General features: G+C 37.7%; 2 protein-coding genes across 3 annotated transcripts in view; both read right to left on the bottom strand.

Moving 5' to 3' along the window:
• The window catches only part of LOC309501041 (protein unc-13 homolog A-like), a 36,874-nt gene extending 27,441 nt beyond the window's left edge, over nucleotides 1-9,433 (bottom strand). For both annotated transcript variants that reach the window (XM_082172978.1, XM_082172979.1), the window contains exons 1-10: nucleotides 9,364-9,433; nucleotides 7,025-7,244; nucleotides 5,959-6,186; nucleotides 5,545-5,686; nucleotides 4,711-4,880; nucleotides 4,461-4,576; nucleotides 2,371-2,534; nucleotides 1,109-1,262; nucleotides 461-529; nucleotides 227-316 (exon numbers count right to left, since the gene is read on the bottom strand). In XM_082172978.1, coding sequence (XP_082029104.1) covers nucleotides 227-316; nucleotides 461-529; nucleotides 1,109-1,262; nucleotides 2,371-2,534; nucleotides 4,461-4,576; nucleotides 4,711-4,880; nucleotides 5,545-5,686; nucleotides 5,959-6,186; nucleotides 7,025-7,244; nucleotides 9,364-9,396 — 1,386 coding nt within the window. In that variant the 5' untranslated portion in view covers nucleotides 9,397-9,433. The remainder of the gene's footprint in view (nucleotides 1-226; nucleotides 317-460; nucleotides 530-1,108; nucleotides 1,263-2,370; nucleotides 2,535-4,460; nucleotides 4,577-4,710; nucleotides 4,881-5,544; nucleotides 5,687-5,958; nucleotides 6,187-7,024; nucleotides 7,245-9,363) is intronic.
• The window catches only part of LOC309501351 (uncharacterized protein), a gene marked incomplete at its 3' end in the record, with an annotated part of 41,080 nt that continues 33,832 nt past the window's right edge, over nucleotides 9,416-16,663 (bottom strand). Inside the window, exons 11-14 of the mRNA XM_082173400.1 lie at nucleotides 15,147-15,249; nucleotides 13,566-13,606; nucleotides 12,498-12,607; nucleotides 9,416-9,438 (exon numbers count right to left, since the gene is read on the bottom strand). Coding sequence (XP_082029526.1) covers nucleotides 9,416-9,438; nucleotides 12,498-12,607; nucleotides 13,566-13,606; nucleotides 15,147-15,249 — 277 coding nt within the window. The remainder of the gene's footprint in view (nucleotides 9,439-12,497; nucleotides 12,608-13,565; nucleotides 13,607-15,146; nucleotides 15,250-16,663) is intronic.

Below are 16,663 nucleotides of genomic sequence, written 5' to 3'. Positions count from 1 at the left end.
GGAATTATGCAAATAAGTTCCAAATCTACACAGGTTCAGCGAGAAGTGAGACTGAATTACTGACGACTCGTTTCAGTTCAGAATCACTTCTTTCCATTTATCTGCACTTTGATCTGTGAAACTCTGCAGCGCTTTTACATTCACAAACAGCTTTATTACACACTGCATGAAAGGGAATATCTGAGAAAGCATAAGATCCGTCACCAGAAGAAAACAAACAACAAACCTTCATTCTGAAGAAAGTGATGCTGGTCAGAAGATCTACAGTGGACTTCAGATCCTGCAACCTCTCAGGACTACTGGCTGGAAAATTATTCTGAAACACACACACACATGGTTACAAACACAAATACACACTCTGCAACAACAGCAATTCTTCAGTAATCAATAGATCTGGAGGTCATTTGTATAAGTGTAGAAGGTACAGTGATACTCATTAAAGGAGAAGATGTGAATCTACCCTGTACATCGAGAGGTCAATCCTCAGGGAGTTGTGCAGCTGGTCCAACAGTTTCACAAACCTCTCTTTCTGCAAAGAAAAGTTAACATATGTAAAATACACACTATCGTTCACAACTTTTGGGGGTTGGTAAGATTTTATGTGTTTGAAAAAAAATCACATTTATTTCATCAAAAATACAATAAAATCTGAAATATGATACTAATGTAAATCATCTGTTTTCTATGTGAATATATAGTGTAATTTATTCCTGTGATCAAAGCTGAATTTTCAGCATCATTACTCCAGTCTTCAGTGTCACATGATCCTTCAGAAATCATTCTAATATGATGATTGGATGCTCGAGAAACATTTATGATTATTATTTATGATATAATGATTATTATATCATGTTGAAAACAGCTTCATATTTTTTGTGGAAACATGAATAGAAAGTTCAAAAGAATCTTTTGCAATGTTATCAATATCTGTAATGTCACTTTTGATCAATTTAATTGCGTAACTCAACAACACAATTATTAAGACTGAGATCTACTACACTTGTGTTTTGAGGGTAATTTGTCTGCATTCAGCTGAAGCTATACAATGTTTTAAACATGATGTGCAAGAGTTAAATGAGCTTTTATGTGGTTTGAAATGTGAACTGACCCCAAAGTTGGAGGCGGCGAAGCGGTCGGAGGCAGAGACGTTGTTGGAGGACTGTGTGGTGTGTGCGTAATAAGCGTTAATGTTGGCCAGAAGTGTGCTCATGACCGCAGGGACACCGGGACACATGTACTTCGAGGAGAGACATGCAAAATGCCTGAACACAAACACAGAGCACAAGGTTACTGGCATTTACAGGCCTTAAGATAGACACACCGCAAGAAATTAATGCAGTTTCTCAAGAGAATGCAAAACTTTGCAGGGCCATCAGCATGTTGGAAAAAAGACTGATGGTTTTGGGGACATATCATGAAAATCGGACTTTTCCCGTTTAAGTGCTATAAGCGGATGCTTCTACCAACATAGAAAACATGAAAAGTGAAACCCAGTAACTTTGTTTTGGTGAGTCTTTCTCTGCAAGCATGTAAAAAAATAAGCCGATCAGAATTCACTCCCCTTCTGATGTATGAAGAGGATCTTATTATAATATTACCGGCCCTTAATCTGAACGTTTACACACACCAGCCGACATTTGGTTTTGCAAGCAACAACAGTGTAACCAGTTCTAACGCAATGGCAAAAGATCCAGCAAAGCATGAAGACGTTGAGCACAGACTGAACACTATTGAGAGTCCCAGCCTCAGAGGAGACAAGAGAGCAGTGGATTTATTTTATTTTCAATGGAAATCCCCCAGAAACAGTAAGCAAAAACATGCTTGTGTGCGCTAATCACTTCAAGCCGGAGTGCTTTCGCAACCTTGGACAGTGCAAAGTAGGATTTGTATCCAATAACCATTCAGAAACGTCCAGGTTCAGTCTCTCTGTAAGACTGCACTCAGCTACTGGTTATTTCTGAGATTTTAGATGAGTGAGATTATTCGTGTGTTTTGTTATTGTAAATGAATCTCTTGTAAAGGCTCCGCCCTCTTCAGAACGGAGGCGGAGCAGCAGCTCATTTGCATTTAAAGGGACACACACAAAAACGGCATGTTTTTGCTCACACCCAAAAAGGGACAAATTTGACAAGCTATAATAAATTATCTGGGAGATATTTTGAGCTGAAATTTCACAGACACATTCTGGGGACACCATAGATTTATATTACATCTTGTGAAAAGAGGCATTATATGTCACCTTTAAGAGTTTCACAAACTATTTTGATCCCTATTTCCAGAATATGTGCCATTTGCATTCTCTTTCATGCATTCACTTGTTTGTACATTCTCTCAAGTTCCTACATTCACTCCTTCGTTCACTCTGCTTACGTCATGGCCTGATAGATCGATTCCACTCCATATCTCATGGCGAACTCGTCCACGATCTCCTGCGCCGTCTCTTCATAGTACACTTTCCAGGCGTCATCGCCTTTGGCATCGGGGATCTTCACGCCGCCGCTGTTCTGCTTCTCAGTGGTGTAGTGGAAGATGTGCTACAAAGCAAAATGGGTTGAGAACTTATTATTAAAGATTATTCCTGAATATTTTTTCAAAATTTTCAATGCACCGATTACACAGATTTATTTTTATGTCCCAATCCAGGGCTGGACTGGCCATCGGGCATACCGGGCCGACGTGCTTTTTGGGCCGATACATCTCATACTCAATTGTTATTATTTTAATAAAAAAATAATAATAATTATGGCCCATAAAATTTGTACATCGGCGGCCCATTCGTTTTGTTTTGCTTAATTGGCGGCGCTGGGTTTGTGCCGGTGTAATGCAGTGGTCAAAAAAAGTCAGTGTTAGTTTTTTTTTCTGACAGACCAGCCCATGAAACACGTAGATCAGCGGCCCATTGGTTCTTTTCTTGATTGACACTGGGCTGGCCCAATCACAACTTTAAACGAGCATGCCCCCGAACCCCCCTAGAACCAAGGTCCACCCACCACAGTTTTACCAAAAATCCTGTGAGAAACACTGGTATTGCTATGCCATTGCAGCTTATAGCTTGTTTTAGGATTCATCACTGTGGAGTATAGTTCAACTGTATTAATTAATAAATGTGAAATTTTCACTCGTTCCTAGACTCACTCATTACATGGCATTAGTGGTTTTAAGGAATAGGAGTTGGTATGCATATAATTAAGGGCGTGCAAAGATGGGTGGTGTTTATGATCATATAGTGGGCCAGTCTGGGCCAAAATGCCCGGGCCGATTTTTTGTCCCAGTCCAGCCCTGGGCCAATCAGATGTGAGCAATGAGTTTCCAGCGGGGTTATTATCGTTAACTAAAATTATTCAAAACATTTTTGTTAATTGAAATCAAGCTGAAATAAAAGAAAAGAAAAATATTAGATTAAAAATGTTATGAAAAAGACATATGGCAAATAACTGACATAGGTTGAAGCACAAAAATTACTAACTGGAAATACAAAAATGAATTAAACTTGAAACTTAAATAAAAATTAAAAAACAAATTAAATATAACAATATAAGTTATTATAATTGCTAAATAGCTATAATAGTGTATAAATAATCCTAAAATAACACTGGTTTCCAGAATAATTCTTAACTCAAATAAAGTGAGGAATATTCTGAGCAAAATGACAAATTCGCTGACAATCAGAATGAATATGATTTTTAGTATGCAATATGTGGTGTCATTTTGGTCTAATGAGATTTCAAAGTGGGAGGAGCAACTGTGTGTGACACAGCAAAAATAAAACAACTAACAAAAACACTATTAACACAGAACAGATAAAAAACTCTTGATGAAATACTGTTTACAACTGTAATGTGGCATTTATGAGTGAAAGTAAATATTCAGCAACATTTTTAAACATATTTTATTTTTTTTAAAGTTTTTAACCATCAGGAATTAATTGATTATTTTAAGGATCTAAGCGGATGTCTAAAGCGCACGACGCAAGTGCACTTAGGTCGTGTCCGAATCCACTTTTGCTAGTTTAACGACGGGACAAATGGTCGGCGCTCCCGGTGCATGGTCTAAAAGGGTCGTCCTTATGCTGTTAATGAGTAATGGGTGTGTTATGGGCGTAACGTGCAATAAACCAATCAGAATCATCTCCCATTCCCTTTAAAAGCCAGTTGTCGCGTCATGGCGGATTCGCTATTTACATGACGAATTAGCAAGTGGAAAAGTTGAACGCTTCTCTAGTGAGGACACAGATCTGCTTGTGTGCAAGGTTAACAATGCGCCTGAACACACCTCGTTCTCAGACCTGCAGCCCATGGGCGCAAATGCATTTGCTGTTTAAACAACGTGGCGCAGGACGTGAAAATGAAAACTGCGTCGGGCTGAAACTAGCAAAACACACTCGTGTTGTGCCTTACGCTGCATTGCACCGGGTGTATGATAGGGCCCAATGTGTATTATATATATATATTTGCATGTACCTCATGCAGGCAGGTGTACTGAACATGGTATGGAGCCACAGTCTCCTCTCCTTTAATCTCCACACTGATGTGCATGCGGATCGCTCCTGATACGGCGGATTTATCCGTGCGCTTGTCTGTTCAGAGAGAGAGAGAGAGAGAGAGAGAGCGAGAGAGAGAGAGAAGGTCTAATAATTCCCTCAAGATCATATTCATTAGAGATGTCGCTCGAAGCCACTTCTATAATAAGTATACAATCACTTTGACACACCGAGGTTGTACCAGACGTCCATTTCTCCACTGAGCGTTCGCACTTCAATGATGGTCTGTCCCAGAAAGTCATCAGACTCACGCTTGAACCGTTGCTTTACACGAGACTTGATATCATCATCCTCATCCCAGACGCGCACCTTTATCCGGTCTGAAGAGTTATGACATTCACTGCACACCAGAGAAGCAGAGAATCCAATTAAAAACTTCATAGGTAACACTTTACAATAACGTTCATTAGTTAACTAATGTAAAATAACCATGAGCAATCCATTTGTTACTGTATTTGTTAATCTTTGTTAACGTTAGTTAATAAAAATACAGCTGTTCATTGTTAGTTCATGTTAGTTCACAGTGCATTAACTAATGTTAACAAGATTTTAATAAAGTATTAGTAAATGTTGAAATTAACATTATCAAAGATTAATGAGTGCTGTATATGTGCAGTTCATTATTAGTTCATGCTAACTAATGTAGTTAACTAATGTTAACTAACGAACCGTATTGTAAAGTGTTAATACTTAATAAAAACAATACAAACAATATTTTAAAAAATATCTGATAAAAATGACAATTTTACAAAAACTTTTAAATTAAAATGAAAACAAAAAATAAAATAACACATTTTTAAAAATATCAAGAAAAACTCTAACAGTATAATCAATGATTCTAAAATAACATTGATTTATCACTACACATTTTTCCATCAGAATAACATGCACTGATGAATCATTAAATAAGACCGATTTTTTATTTTTAAGACACTAAACAGTTTAATTTTGATTGCATATTTTGCTTTAAATAGGATCCATGACGACCTCATTCATGCACTCACAAGTGAAAGCTCTCGTCCCAAATGGGATTGAGATTGCCGTAGATGGTCTTGGTTCTCTTCTTGGTTTTCCCCACCTGGACGGTGACGTAGGGGTCACTCGAACCCGTCTTATCCTTCGCCTGAAGACCCTGAGCACACACCACTGACAGAAAGAAATTAATACTTTTACAGACGGCTATAAAGATGATGCAAATACATAATATTTCATGGTTGTTTTTTTTCCGGCTGTAGCTCAAACACACGAGCATGACTTCATGGGTCATGGGTTTGATTCCCAGCGAATGCATGAACTGATCAAACGTATAACTTCAATGCAATGTAAAGTAGCTTTGAATAAAAGCATCAGTCAAATGCACACATGTAAATATTTTCATGCATCTTTTTGATTAATTTATACTGATAAGTGTAATTCACCTGTGATGCTGATTTTGGCCGACCACTTCGACGTCCCGTCCAGAACGCTCTGCTTGATTTGTTTCATCTGAGTCCCGTGGCTCGGCTTGGGAATGTCGAACACTTCTTGGATCAGCTCGAAGATCTCAGGTTTGTTGCGCTCACGGATCTTCATGCGGTCCTTCAGGACCATGATGATGTTCTGCGTCCGATCCTCGGCTCCGTGTTTCGAGCTCTTCTCAGCCGCTCCTGAAGGCCACAACATCAGCTCTAAACTAATGACTGCACAAAGCTTCTTACACAAGCTCAATTTCTATAATGTGAAGGTTCTCAGAGAGCGGAGTGTAAGAAAAACTTTACTAAAACTCTGTAAAACTTTCCATTTCCCAGTAATTTGTCTAGCTATAAGATCTTAATTTAAAGTGCCCCATTTATGCTATTTTAAAAGATTAGTTCACTTTCAAAAACATTTTAGCTGATAATTTACTCACCCCGATGTCATCCAAGATATCCATGTCTTTCTTTCTTCAGTCGAAAAGAAATTAAGGTTTTTGAGGAAAACATAGAATGGACTTCAATGGCAACCAGCTATCCCAATGTTCAAAGAACATTCAAATGTCCGTCTCAATGCAGCTTCAAAGTCTCGACACGATCCCAGTCGAGAAATAAGAGTCTTATCTAGAGAAACGATCGGTCATTTTCCGGATGACCGGACTGTTTTCCTCAAAAACCTTAATTTCTTTTCGACTGAAGAAAGAAAGACATGGATATCTTGGATGACATCGGGGTGAGTAAATTATCAGCAAATTTTTTTTGAAAGTGAACTTAAAGGTGCCTAATATTGACAATAGGTTAGGCTAACCCTAACCTAACCCTATATCAGATAATGATTTTTTTTTTTTTACTGTAGATTTAAGTTAAGTCTGTAAAACCTAAAATGCTGCTACCGTATTTTTTACCGTAAATGTAACTGATTTTTTTATTTTATTTTTACAGTTGGGTAACTGAAGTTACTCCCCATCCTCATATGTATGGTGCTATTGCACAATAGCAGAACCTAAAAAATACATTAGCATTAAGATCTCACTCTGCAGGCAGTCGGCGTTGAGCAGGTCCTGGCACTTGTCGTGGCATTTGACCCCGCACTCGGAGCAGCGCATGCCCTGGCGAGCGATGCCCCACAGCAAACCCTCACACTCGTAGCAGTAGGTGGGCGTCGTGGCCGTCCACACCTCGAAGTTGTGCGGGGTTGTGCAGGAGATCGGGTAGATCAGGGCCTGGAGAGTCTTCTTATACACGTGACTCTTCTACAGGAGCACAAACACACCGGTGTTACTTCCAAAAAAAACAGCTTTAGTTTCAACTTAAAGTTTAAAGGGATACTCCACTTTTTTGGGAAATAGCCTCATTTTACAGCTCCCCCAGAGTTACACAGTTGAGTTTTACCGTTTTCAAATTCATTCAGTCGATCTCCGGGTCTGGCGGTACCACTTTTAGCATAGCTTAGCATAGATCATTGAATCGGACAGGACCATTAGCATCTCTCTCAAAAAAATGACCAAAGAGTTTCGATATTTTTCCTATTTAAAACTTGACTCTTCTGTAGTTACATCGTGTACTAAGACCGACGGAAAATGAAAAGTTGCGATTTTCTAGGCTGATATGGCTAGGAACTATACTCTCATTCCTGCGTAATAATCAAGAAACTTTGCTGGCGTACCATGAGTCCAGCAGGCGTAATGATATGACAGCGCCTGAAAATAGTCCCCAGCTCGGTAGACTATAGGGTCGACTATTTTCAGGCGCTGCGTCATATCATTACGAAAAAAAAAAAATCTAAAAAGATTTTAAATGTTAGAGATGTATTACTAGAATACTGCTCATTTTTTCAAGATTTTGATAGCTTATTTTATTTACTTGGCGGCTTTTTTTTATCATTCAAAATTTGGCTGGGTGGCTAATAACACATTTTTCAGTGGTGTGACCAAGGCCGCCTTAATGCACGGGCTTACCTGGGCTGAAGCCCAGGGGCCTCCCAAGTTCAGGGGCCTCCCATGTTCAGGTTCATGATGAGCTGAAAAGGTCATATTGTTTTAACTTGTCAGATTTTGTCGCTGTATGTCGCTAGTCGCTTGTGGGCGTTGGTAGTGCTATCGCTCTAATGTTATTGTTATGGTGCGTTCACACCAAACGCGAATAGAGCGTCTGGCGCGAGTGATTTCAGTGTTGTAAAGACGCGTTTACGCGCGTCTAGAGGTCCCGCGGCGCGAATGAGGCGAGACTGCTCGTCTGGCCACATCTATACAAAACACCACCACAAGTGATATTATACAACTATATCATTTTAATTTGACTAGGAATTAGGCTCAAAAGAAACAGTATGCTGTTGGGAGAGTGTTTTTATATCTACCTCACAGCAGTGTTCAGGGATTAAATCATTTACTAGATTAACGATCGATCAATCTACAAATTAAACTCACTCATACTGTCATCAATTACTAAAACGTCATCTGAATTTGACAAATAGGCTAATACATTTTCTTGTCCCTAATAGTCAACATAATGCACTGTAAAATGAACTGCAGCAGTGCTAAACTTGCATCATAAAACTACAACACTCGAACTATAAATGTATGAATTAAACTCACTGAGACTGTCGACAGTTTCTTTTCCATGCATCATTTTATTATATCCATGTTTGTGGTTAGTTACAGTCAAATCATATAAAACAGTGAAATCGCCCTTGAACTCTTCGGTCTTGCCGATTCACATGCAATTTCACTCGAGACGGTGACGGGAGCTGAGCTCCACTGAAAGGCTTCTTTCCTATTGGTCGTCGCTCGCGCAAATCGCTTCTCATTTGCATAAAGTTGAAATTTAGTTGCTGTGTGTGGTTGTTAAATAAAGTGTCTTGTGTTTATGTGCTCAGTGATATGTTAATAACAATATTAAAATGAAAAACAATATTTAAAAAAAACACTGTTGTAGGTCTCGAAAGAAACTAATGCATTTTGTGATGTAGATTACCTATAGATAGGCTATTACACTTTTTTTTAAATGAGACTCTTTAAATTGAGGGGATGGGGGGCCTACAAAACCTCTCAGCCCCGGGGCCTAACATTAGGTTAAGGCGGCTCTGGGTGTGACAAACACAGAACACATACTTAATTTTGACTTTACAGGGACTTTAAGTTTTATTTCAGCTTTATATCTGAATACGATTTTTATAGTTTCAGTTCTAGTTTTAGTTAACAATAACAACACTAAAACACACCAAACTCGAGACACAATGCTTTTTTCTAAGGGTTCAGAATGCACACATTTCACCCACAGCAGAGCCTTTACTTTTAAACAAGTGACAAAAATGCCTTTTTAATAGAAAGATTGGTCAAATTTAATAGGGTGAAAAAGACTTGCATTACTTACCAGCTCCTCATTGTTGAGTGTACTAGAGGCCATAGCAGACGTGATTCCAGCCTTACGAGAGTTCTGCACTAACGACTGAACACACAGAAACATCACACATGAGATTACAGATGTTTCTCCTAAGAATAATTTTTTGTATATATCCTCGAGTATTTTAGAAGAGATCTCTGGTGTCTCAGATTTGACAAGACACCAAATTCAGCTAGCGACACATTTGTGTCTTGATTTATTTCTTCAAAGGAATTTGAGAAACAAAGTTCCAAAAGACAAAGTTGATACTTAATGAAAAATCCATAGCAAACTTTCCTCTGAGACAAACTTTCAGACTCCATAAAAATGTGGACTATAAAACACTGGTGTCGGCAGTATTTGCAAAAAGAAAAACAATGGTGCAGTAATATAGATTAATTACAACAAAACCTTACCATAGCCTGAATCCAGAAAGCAGAAGCAAAGAAAACAAGATAAAAGACTGTTACTCACATTTAAATGATCTTAACAGAGAAACTAATGCGACCCAAACAGCCAATAAAAATATGCAGAGGCTTTACAAACTGTAAGATTGTATCATCCTAATAAAACACTGACAAACATAAAATGAATACTTTTTAATTACTAAAAAGTGTATTGTGATTGCACTGCAAAAAACAAAACTATATAAAAAAAAGTTAATCAAGACAAACTTTGATGTTGCAAACAGAAAGTTTGAAGTAGTTTTAAAGCTTAATGTTTGAAGTTTTTGAAGGCAATACAGTCTATCGGAAAACAGATAGATAGGTTGCTAGGGTGTTTTAACATGTTGCTAGTGTATTTCTAGAATGAATTAGCACATTGCTACCATGATTTAACATGCTGTTAGCATGATTAAGCACATTTTAACATGATTTAGCATGTTGTTAGCATGTTTCTATCATGAATTAACACATTGCTAACATGATGTTGCGAATATGTTGCTACCATGATTTAAAATGTTGCTAGCATGTTTTAACATTTTCTAGCATGATTTAACACATTTTTACCATGATGTAGCATGTTGCTAACATGTTTCTAACATGAATTAGCACATTGCTAGCATGGTTTTGCATTTTACTAACATGTTGTTAGCATGATTTACCACGTTTCTAACATGTTTTAGCATTTTTCTAACATGACTTACCACATTTTCAGAATGATTTAGCACGTTGCTAGCATTTTTCTATCACAAATTTGCACACTGCTAGAATGTTTTAAAATGTTGCTAGCACGAATTAGCATGTTGCTAGCATGATGTAACATGTTTTTAACATGTATGTTGCGACCATGAATTTGTATGTGTTAACATGTTTTAGCACATTGCTAAAATAATTGAACGTTTTAACTAAAACATGCTAGCAATGTGCTAATTCATGATATAAAAATGCTAGCAACATACTAAACCATGTTACAAATGTGTTAAATCATGCTAACAACATGCTAGCAACATGTTAAAATTCAATTCATGTTCATTCATGTTAGAAACATGCAAAAAAATGCTAGCAATGTGCTAGTTCATGATAGAAAAATGCTAGCAACATACAAAATCATGTTACAAATGTGTTAAATCATTCTAGTAATGTGCTAATTGACCTTTCGCCGGCCCCTCCCCCAAAACGGCCATTGTCCAATCACACATCATAGCAACCGTTACTATGTGAGCAGGTCCGACAAACATTAGCAAGATTGTGAAGCGTGCGCCCATGGCGTTTGTAAATCGGACACTACATACCCCGAGAGATTGTCTGGAGGAGTTGTGTTCTTTCCATTCCCAAAGCCGAAAACACAACGTGAGCGGTGCCTACAATGGATAAAACAGTGTGGACGGCCCCACTCCCAGTTAAATGTGTCGAACATTACGAAGCATAAATACGTCTGCTGGCTGTGGTATCGATGGTTACTTAAAGGTTTTTTTGTTTTGTTTTTCTGATCTGAAAAACGATCCTATCTGTAACTCAAAAAACATAATATATTGTCTGAACCGCGAGTTTTATGATCCGTTGCCCCACTAAAAAATATTATGGTCTCAACCGCGATTTTTGTGATCTGTTGTCCCCCTAATAAATATTATGGTAAGTGAATTATGAAAGACAATCAATGAAAGTTATTTAACGTTAGATGCAAATTAAGGCTATGTCTGGTTAAACAGTTATTGTGTGATTTCGTTTATTGTGCTTTGTCAACTTGAAGCATGAATTTGAGAAAGAAAATCATTTTTGGAAGAAAATGCACCACATACTTTTGTCAATGATATAGGCCTAAGTTATAGCTAAAAGATTGTAAAAGCTTTCAGTTCACCTGCCTAATTGTAGTTGAAAAGTCAAATTAAGCTTGATTAATGATATACTGTGACTGATCAAATAAACTACAGCATCGGGAATATAACTCCCATGTGTTTTGCAGTATTTAAAATTTTAGTCGTGTTATGCGAAAAAACACACATGTATAAGAAATTATTGCTGACAGCACTTTTATTTTCAGAGACAGTTTTTTCTTTCACACAAAAACACAACAGTGTAAAGTGTCTTACAATGCTTTTAAACACTTGTTTCCTTGTTCTTTGTCATAATCACAAATGATGTGTATGAACACCGGTAAGCATTAGCCTCGATAGAGACGTAGATAGTAGTCGTGTCTCCTTCATTGCGTATTTTTATATTATAATATATCCCTCCACTGCATACTGTAACCCTTTTTGCCTCAATCTGGAAGATATCGCGGAGGTATTGCTCCAAAAAAGGTCACTGACACGCACGGGTATACCTTTTTCCGTCATGGCAATCTGTCGCGCTGGTCGTGTTTGACCATTTGTTTGTCGGACGTAGCAACAGTAACTAAGGGGGGCGGGGCTCGGCGAAAGGTCAATTAATTCTATAAATATGCTGGCGACATGTTAAAACATGCTAGCAAGGTGCTAATTGATTTAATGCTATGCTGGCAGAGATTTGTTCTTGTTTCAGAAAACAAGACTTAATATCTTAAGTAATTTTGTTTCTCCAGATTTAAGAATGTTTAGATATTTACTGGAAAACAACTAATTTTTTCAATTAGGAACCAGTAAAGCAATCCATCCTATAAAACAGTCTCAATTGAACTAAATTCAGTGCAGATGAAACACAAACATCTTTTCAGTTTGTGCAGTGTGTTTCTCACCAGATCTCTGACCAGAGGAACGGTCTTCCTCTTCCTCAGATCAGGCATGCTGTCAATGCTGTACAGCGCTCCTCCCATCCTTCACAGATAAACACAAGCATAATGGAGCATGAAAAATAATTTCCCTTCTTCGAAAGAATGCAATAAAAACAGACCCATCATTGCTTCATCATCAGTGTTTTTCATCAAGATTACCCTGCAAACAAATGATGTTCTTCCTCAGTGTTTCTGTCTTGTTTCACAGAACAATCTTAAATCAAGATGCATTTACTGGAGAAGCAAAATGACTGAAGATATTAAGAATAAAAGTGAGTTTATGCTTGAAAACGAGAGCAAATATTTCGAATGGTTGTCTTGTTTGACAGATATTTTTTCGTTTTAATCACAAACTCACTTAATTTTTGTTTTGTTTTTTTTAATCTGGAAAAAAATGTATACCTTTGATTGCATCTTGATTTAAGAATGAATTGTTTTACAAACCAATTTTAAATGTTTTAATGAAAGTCTATCTATTAAATACAGTTTACAAATCATCTAATGCCATTAAATATGAAGTATCTGTATAAAATGTGTTTTTTTATTATTATTATTGTGGGGCTTGTTTTATGGAGAGCTTATTTAATAAGGCTAAAAATAGACTTTTAAAGTCCCCCTGGGGTGAAAATCAAGCTTTTAATATTGTTTATGTGTCTATGTGGTGATTTTAATATGCTTAACCATGTGTAAGTTCATAAGTTGACAGCATTGCTGAGTATTTCCTCCTTAAAACTGCAGTGACCCAAAGACAGTCTCAAACACACGCTTTGAAATCGCTGGTGTTTCTGACGTCACAAACTACCTTGTAACCAATCAGATCAACGTGTGATCGTCAACCAGTGGATCTCTGAGCTGAGTGAGTGAGTGGAGGCGGGGCTCATTTGCATATTTATAGAACCGCGCATACTAAATGAGGCAAGGGTGTCGAGTTACATTCGAGCTCGTTGACTGCGCTAAAAACAGCTACTGGAGATTGGGGTTAAGGTTTGACTTTGACTTACCCTCCTTTACCAAACCACAGAGACGGAGTCTCTCCTCGTGCCTGAGAGAAAGAGAAAGTTTTATTAGTTGTAATTTAGTTTTATTTGCTAATTGGCTTTGATCAAGGAGTCCAAACCTTAAATAAAATATAAGAAATATATATAACTTGTATTATGTACATACTGTATGTATATATACATACATACATATATATATATATATATATATATATGTGCGTGTGTGTGTGTGTGTGTGTGTGTGTGTGTGTGTGTGTGTGTGTGTGTGTGTGTGTGTGTGTGTGTGTGTGTGTGTGTGTGTGTGTGTGTGTGTGTGTATATATATATGTTTCAGAGAACATTAAAAAAGTAACGAGTAAAAAACATCAGATGAACTTCCATTTAAAACGTTCCAGGAAAAAAGTGTCCCATGAAAGATGTACAAACGTTTTTGTGCTAACGATTTGAGAACATTATTAAATACCAGATAACTTTAAAAGAACGATCTGCTAATGATACTGGAAGAATGATTGTTCAGTAAATATTTCAGCTATTTTAGAACCAATTATATCAGTCACCCTCCTTTCTATTTTCAGCCATCAACAAAACCATATCAGTTGAACATTAGTGTGTAGTGTGTGCATTCATTTCAAAAGGTAAATAAGATAAAAGTCTGCAAACAAAAGTATTTTCACAGCTATATTGCTATAACAACATCTCAACTTTTATACAATAAGATATAGTTACTTGTCAAAACACAAGTAGATTTTTGAGAATTGTTTCATTTGTTTTGTTGATGACATTGAGACAAAAAAACTTCAATCTCATGCAGCAAACCCGTATGTTTGCGATATTTCACTGTTTGAAGTGAAAACATGAAATGTCATTTTTAATGGGTGTCTAATGGCCTTTCTGAAACTACGTCAGCTTATATCAAAACAACTTACACAAAACCACCACAAAACGTTCACACAACCAACAACGGACCCACCTGACAGTCTCGTCCCATCATGGGTCATCTGAGTGAACATGCAAATCGCTAAAGCAATGAAAAGAGACTGGAAAGACGACAAAACGGCGGGATACAAACAAACAAAGGATAAAGAGTCAACAGAATAACGCACACAAAAAAGAAGCAAAGAGGACGTGGCAAACTGCAAAATAATCATGACAGCGGTTAGAGTGCATGGTGTTTCATCGCATCATAAGCATAAAGCAGAAAAAGTGTGGAGGTATAAAAATAAACAGTGCTTGCAACCCATTTTACTTCTACTCTTGAATGACAGAAAATGAAAGCGAGATTGCAGTGGATTGTGGAGGCTTGATTTAAGGGAAAGATTATAAAGACAACCATCTATTTTCTCATGAATAACATGCACTAATCTGATCAGAATAACACCAGGAACAAAGTAAATTGGGTCCATTCTGGTTTCCGGACGTCATTCTGATTTCAAAGCATTTTGTGGTTGTGATTTGCACTTTCCTACACACGTGAAACAAGAGCAGCAGGAATTGTTGTGTAAACTGTGCATAAAACAAGGCGTCCGGCAATAGCTCAATAATGTAGACTTTCTACAGATGGTTAAGTCTAGTGGACTCGCTCACCTCCCGCAACTGTCGTTGGACTTTCTCAAAGAGTCGAAGCCAGTTTTCTTTGGCTCTGACCGCCGGGTCCACCGGCTCCTTCGGCTCCTCGATCACCGGTTCACTGCATAGACATTCAAGATCGTTTGCATGTATAATCCAAAATTAATCGAACAATTCTCTGTCTTGGATGCAAGCACTCTAGCTTGCATAAATATTTGTTGTTTGTGCATTTTAGTTGGCCACGCTGGTCTGGTTTTAAAGGGGTTTTGACACTGATCAGCTGGTCAGGCTGGAAGACAAGCTGGTTAACTATCTGAACCAGGCGGAATATCCTGAAAACAGCTTTTAAATCACCAAATAAATGTGGTTTGTTCACTTTGGACACTGGTTGACAATCTAAACCAGGTGAAATATCCATAAAACAGCTGTTAAAATATCCAATTTACTTGTTTTAGCTGGACAAACTGGGAGTCAAGCTGGTTTTAAATGGGTTTTAGGCACTTATCAGCTTGGTCAAGCTGGTTGACAATCTAAACCAGGTGAAATATCCTTAAAACAGCTGTTACAATATCCAATTTACTTGTTTTAGCTGGCCAAGCTGGGAGTCAAGCGGGTTTTAAATGGGTTTTAGGCACTTATCAGCTTGGTCAAGCTGGTTAACGCTCTAAACCAGGTGAAATATCCTTAAAACAGCTGTTAAAATATCCAATTTACTTGTTTTAGTTGGCCAAGCTGGGTGTCAAGCTGGTTTAAAAGGGGTTTTAGGCACTTATCAGCCTGGTCAAGCTGGTTAACCATCTAAACCAGGTGAAATATCCTTAAAACAGCGTTTAAATCTTCCAATAGATTTAGTTTGCTTATTTTTAGCTGGCCAAGCTGATCTGGTTTGCTGGTTTTAAAGGGGTTTTGGGCACTTATCTGCCTGGTCAAGCTGGTTAACGCTCTACACCAGGTGTAATATCCTTAAAACAGCTTTTAAAATATCCAATTTGCTTGTTTTAGCTGGCCAAGCTGGGAGTCAAGCTGGTCAACTATCTGAACCAGGAGAAATATCCTTTAAAAAGCTTAGAAAATCTTCCAATAGATGTGGTTTGCTCATTTTAGCTGGCCAAGCTGATCTGGTTAGCTGGTTTTAAAGGGGTTTTGGGCACTTATCTGCCTGGTCAAGCTGGTTGACCATCCAAACCAGTTAAACACCAGTTGGCCAGGCTGGGAAACCAGTTAAGACCATGTAGGCTTGTTTTCAGAAGTATTTTAAAAATCTTTACCAAGACTACCTTTGTCAATCAGCATTACCAGTAACCTTTTCTTCCCTATTGTGACATATATCCGAGTGAAACGGCTTCTGGAACAAGAAAAAAAAATGCTTGATTTTGTCCGTGGGGAATTGATTGGGGGGTTGGATGGCTGTGGTTTGCTATTGGTCGATCTCATTTGAGTGACAGGTTGCACTGGCTTTGCGCCAGTAAACACATCATCAAGAAACTGATGTCGTTGCAAGAAGGTGGGGAAGTTATATTAATTAAAGATTACGA

The sequence above is a fragment of the Leuciscus leuciscus genome (assembly GCF_965113295.1).
Source record: "Leuciscus leuciscus genome assembly, chromosome: 6".
Classification (NCBI taxonomy): Eukaryota; Metazoa; Chordata; class Actinopteri; order Cypriniformes; family Leuciscidae; genus Leuciscus; species Leuciscus leuciscus.
Note: the sequence above shows the minus strand (reverse complement) of the source record. Positions and strands in the feature narration are given on the sequence as shown.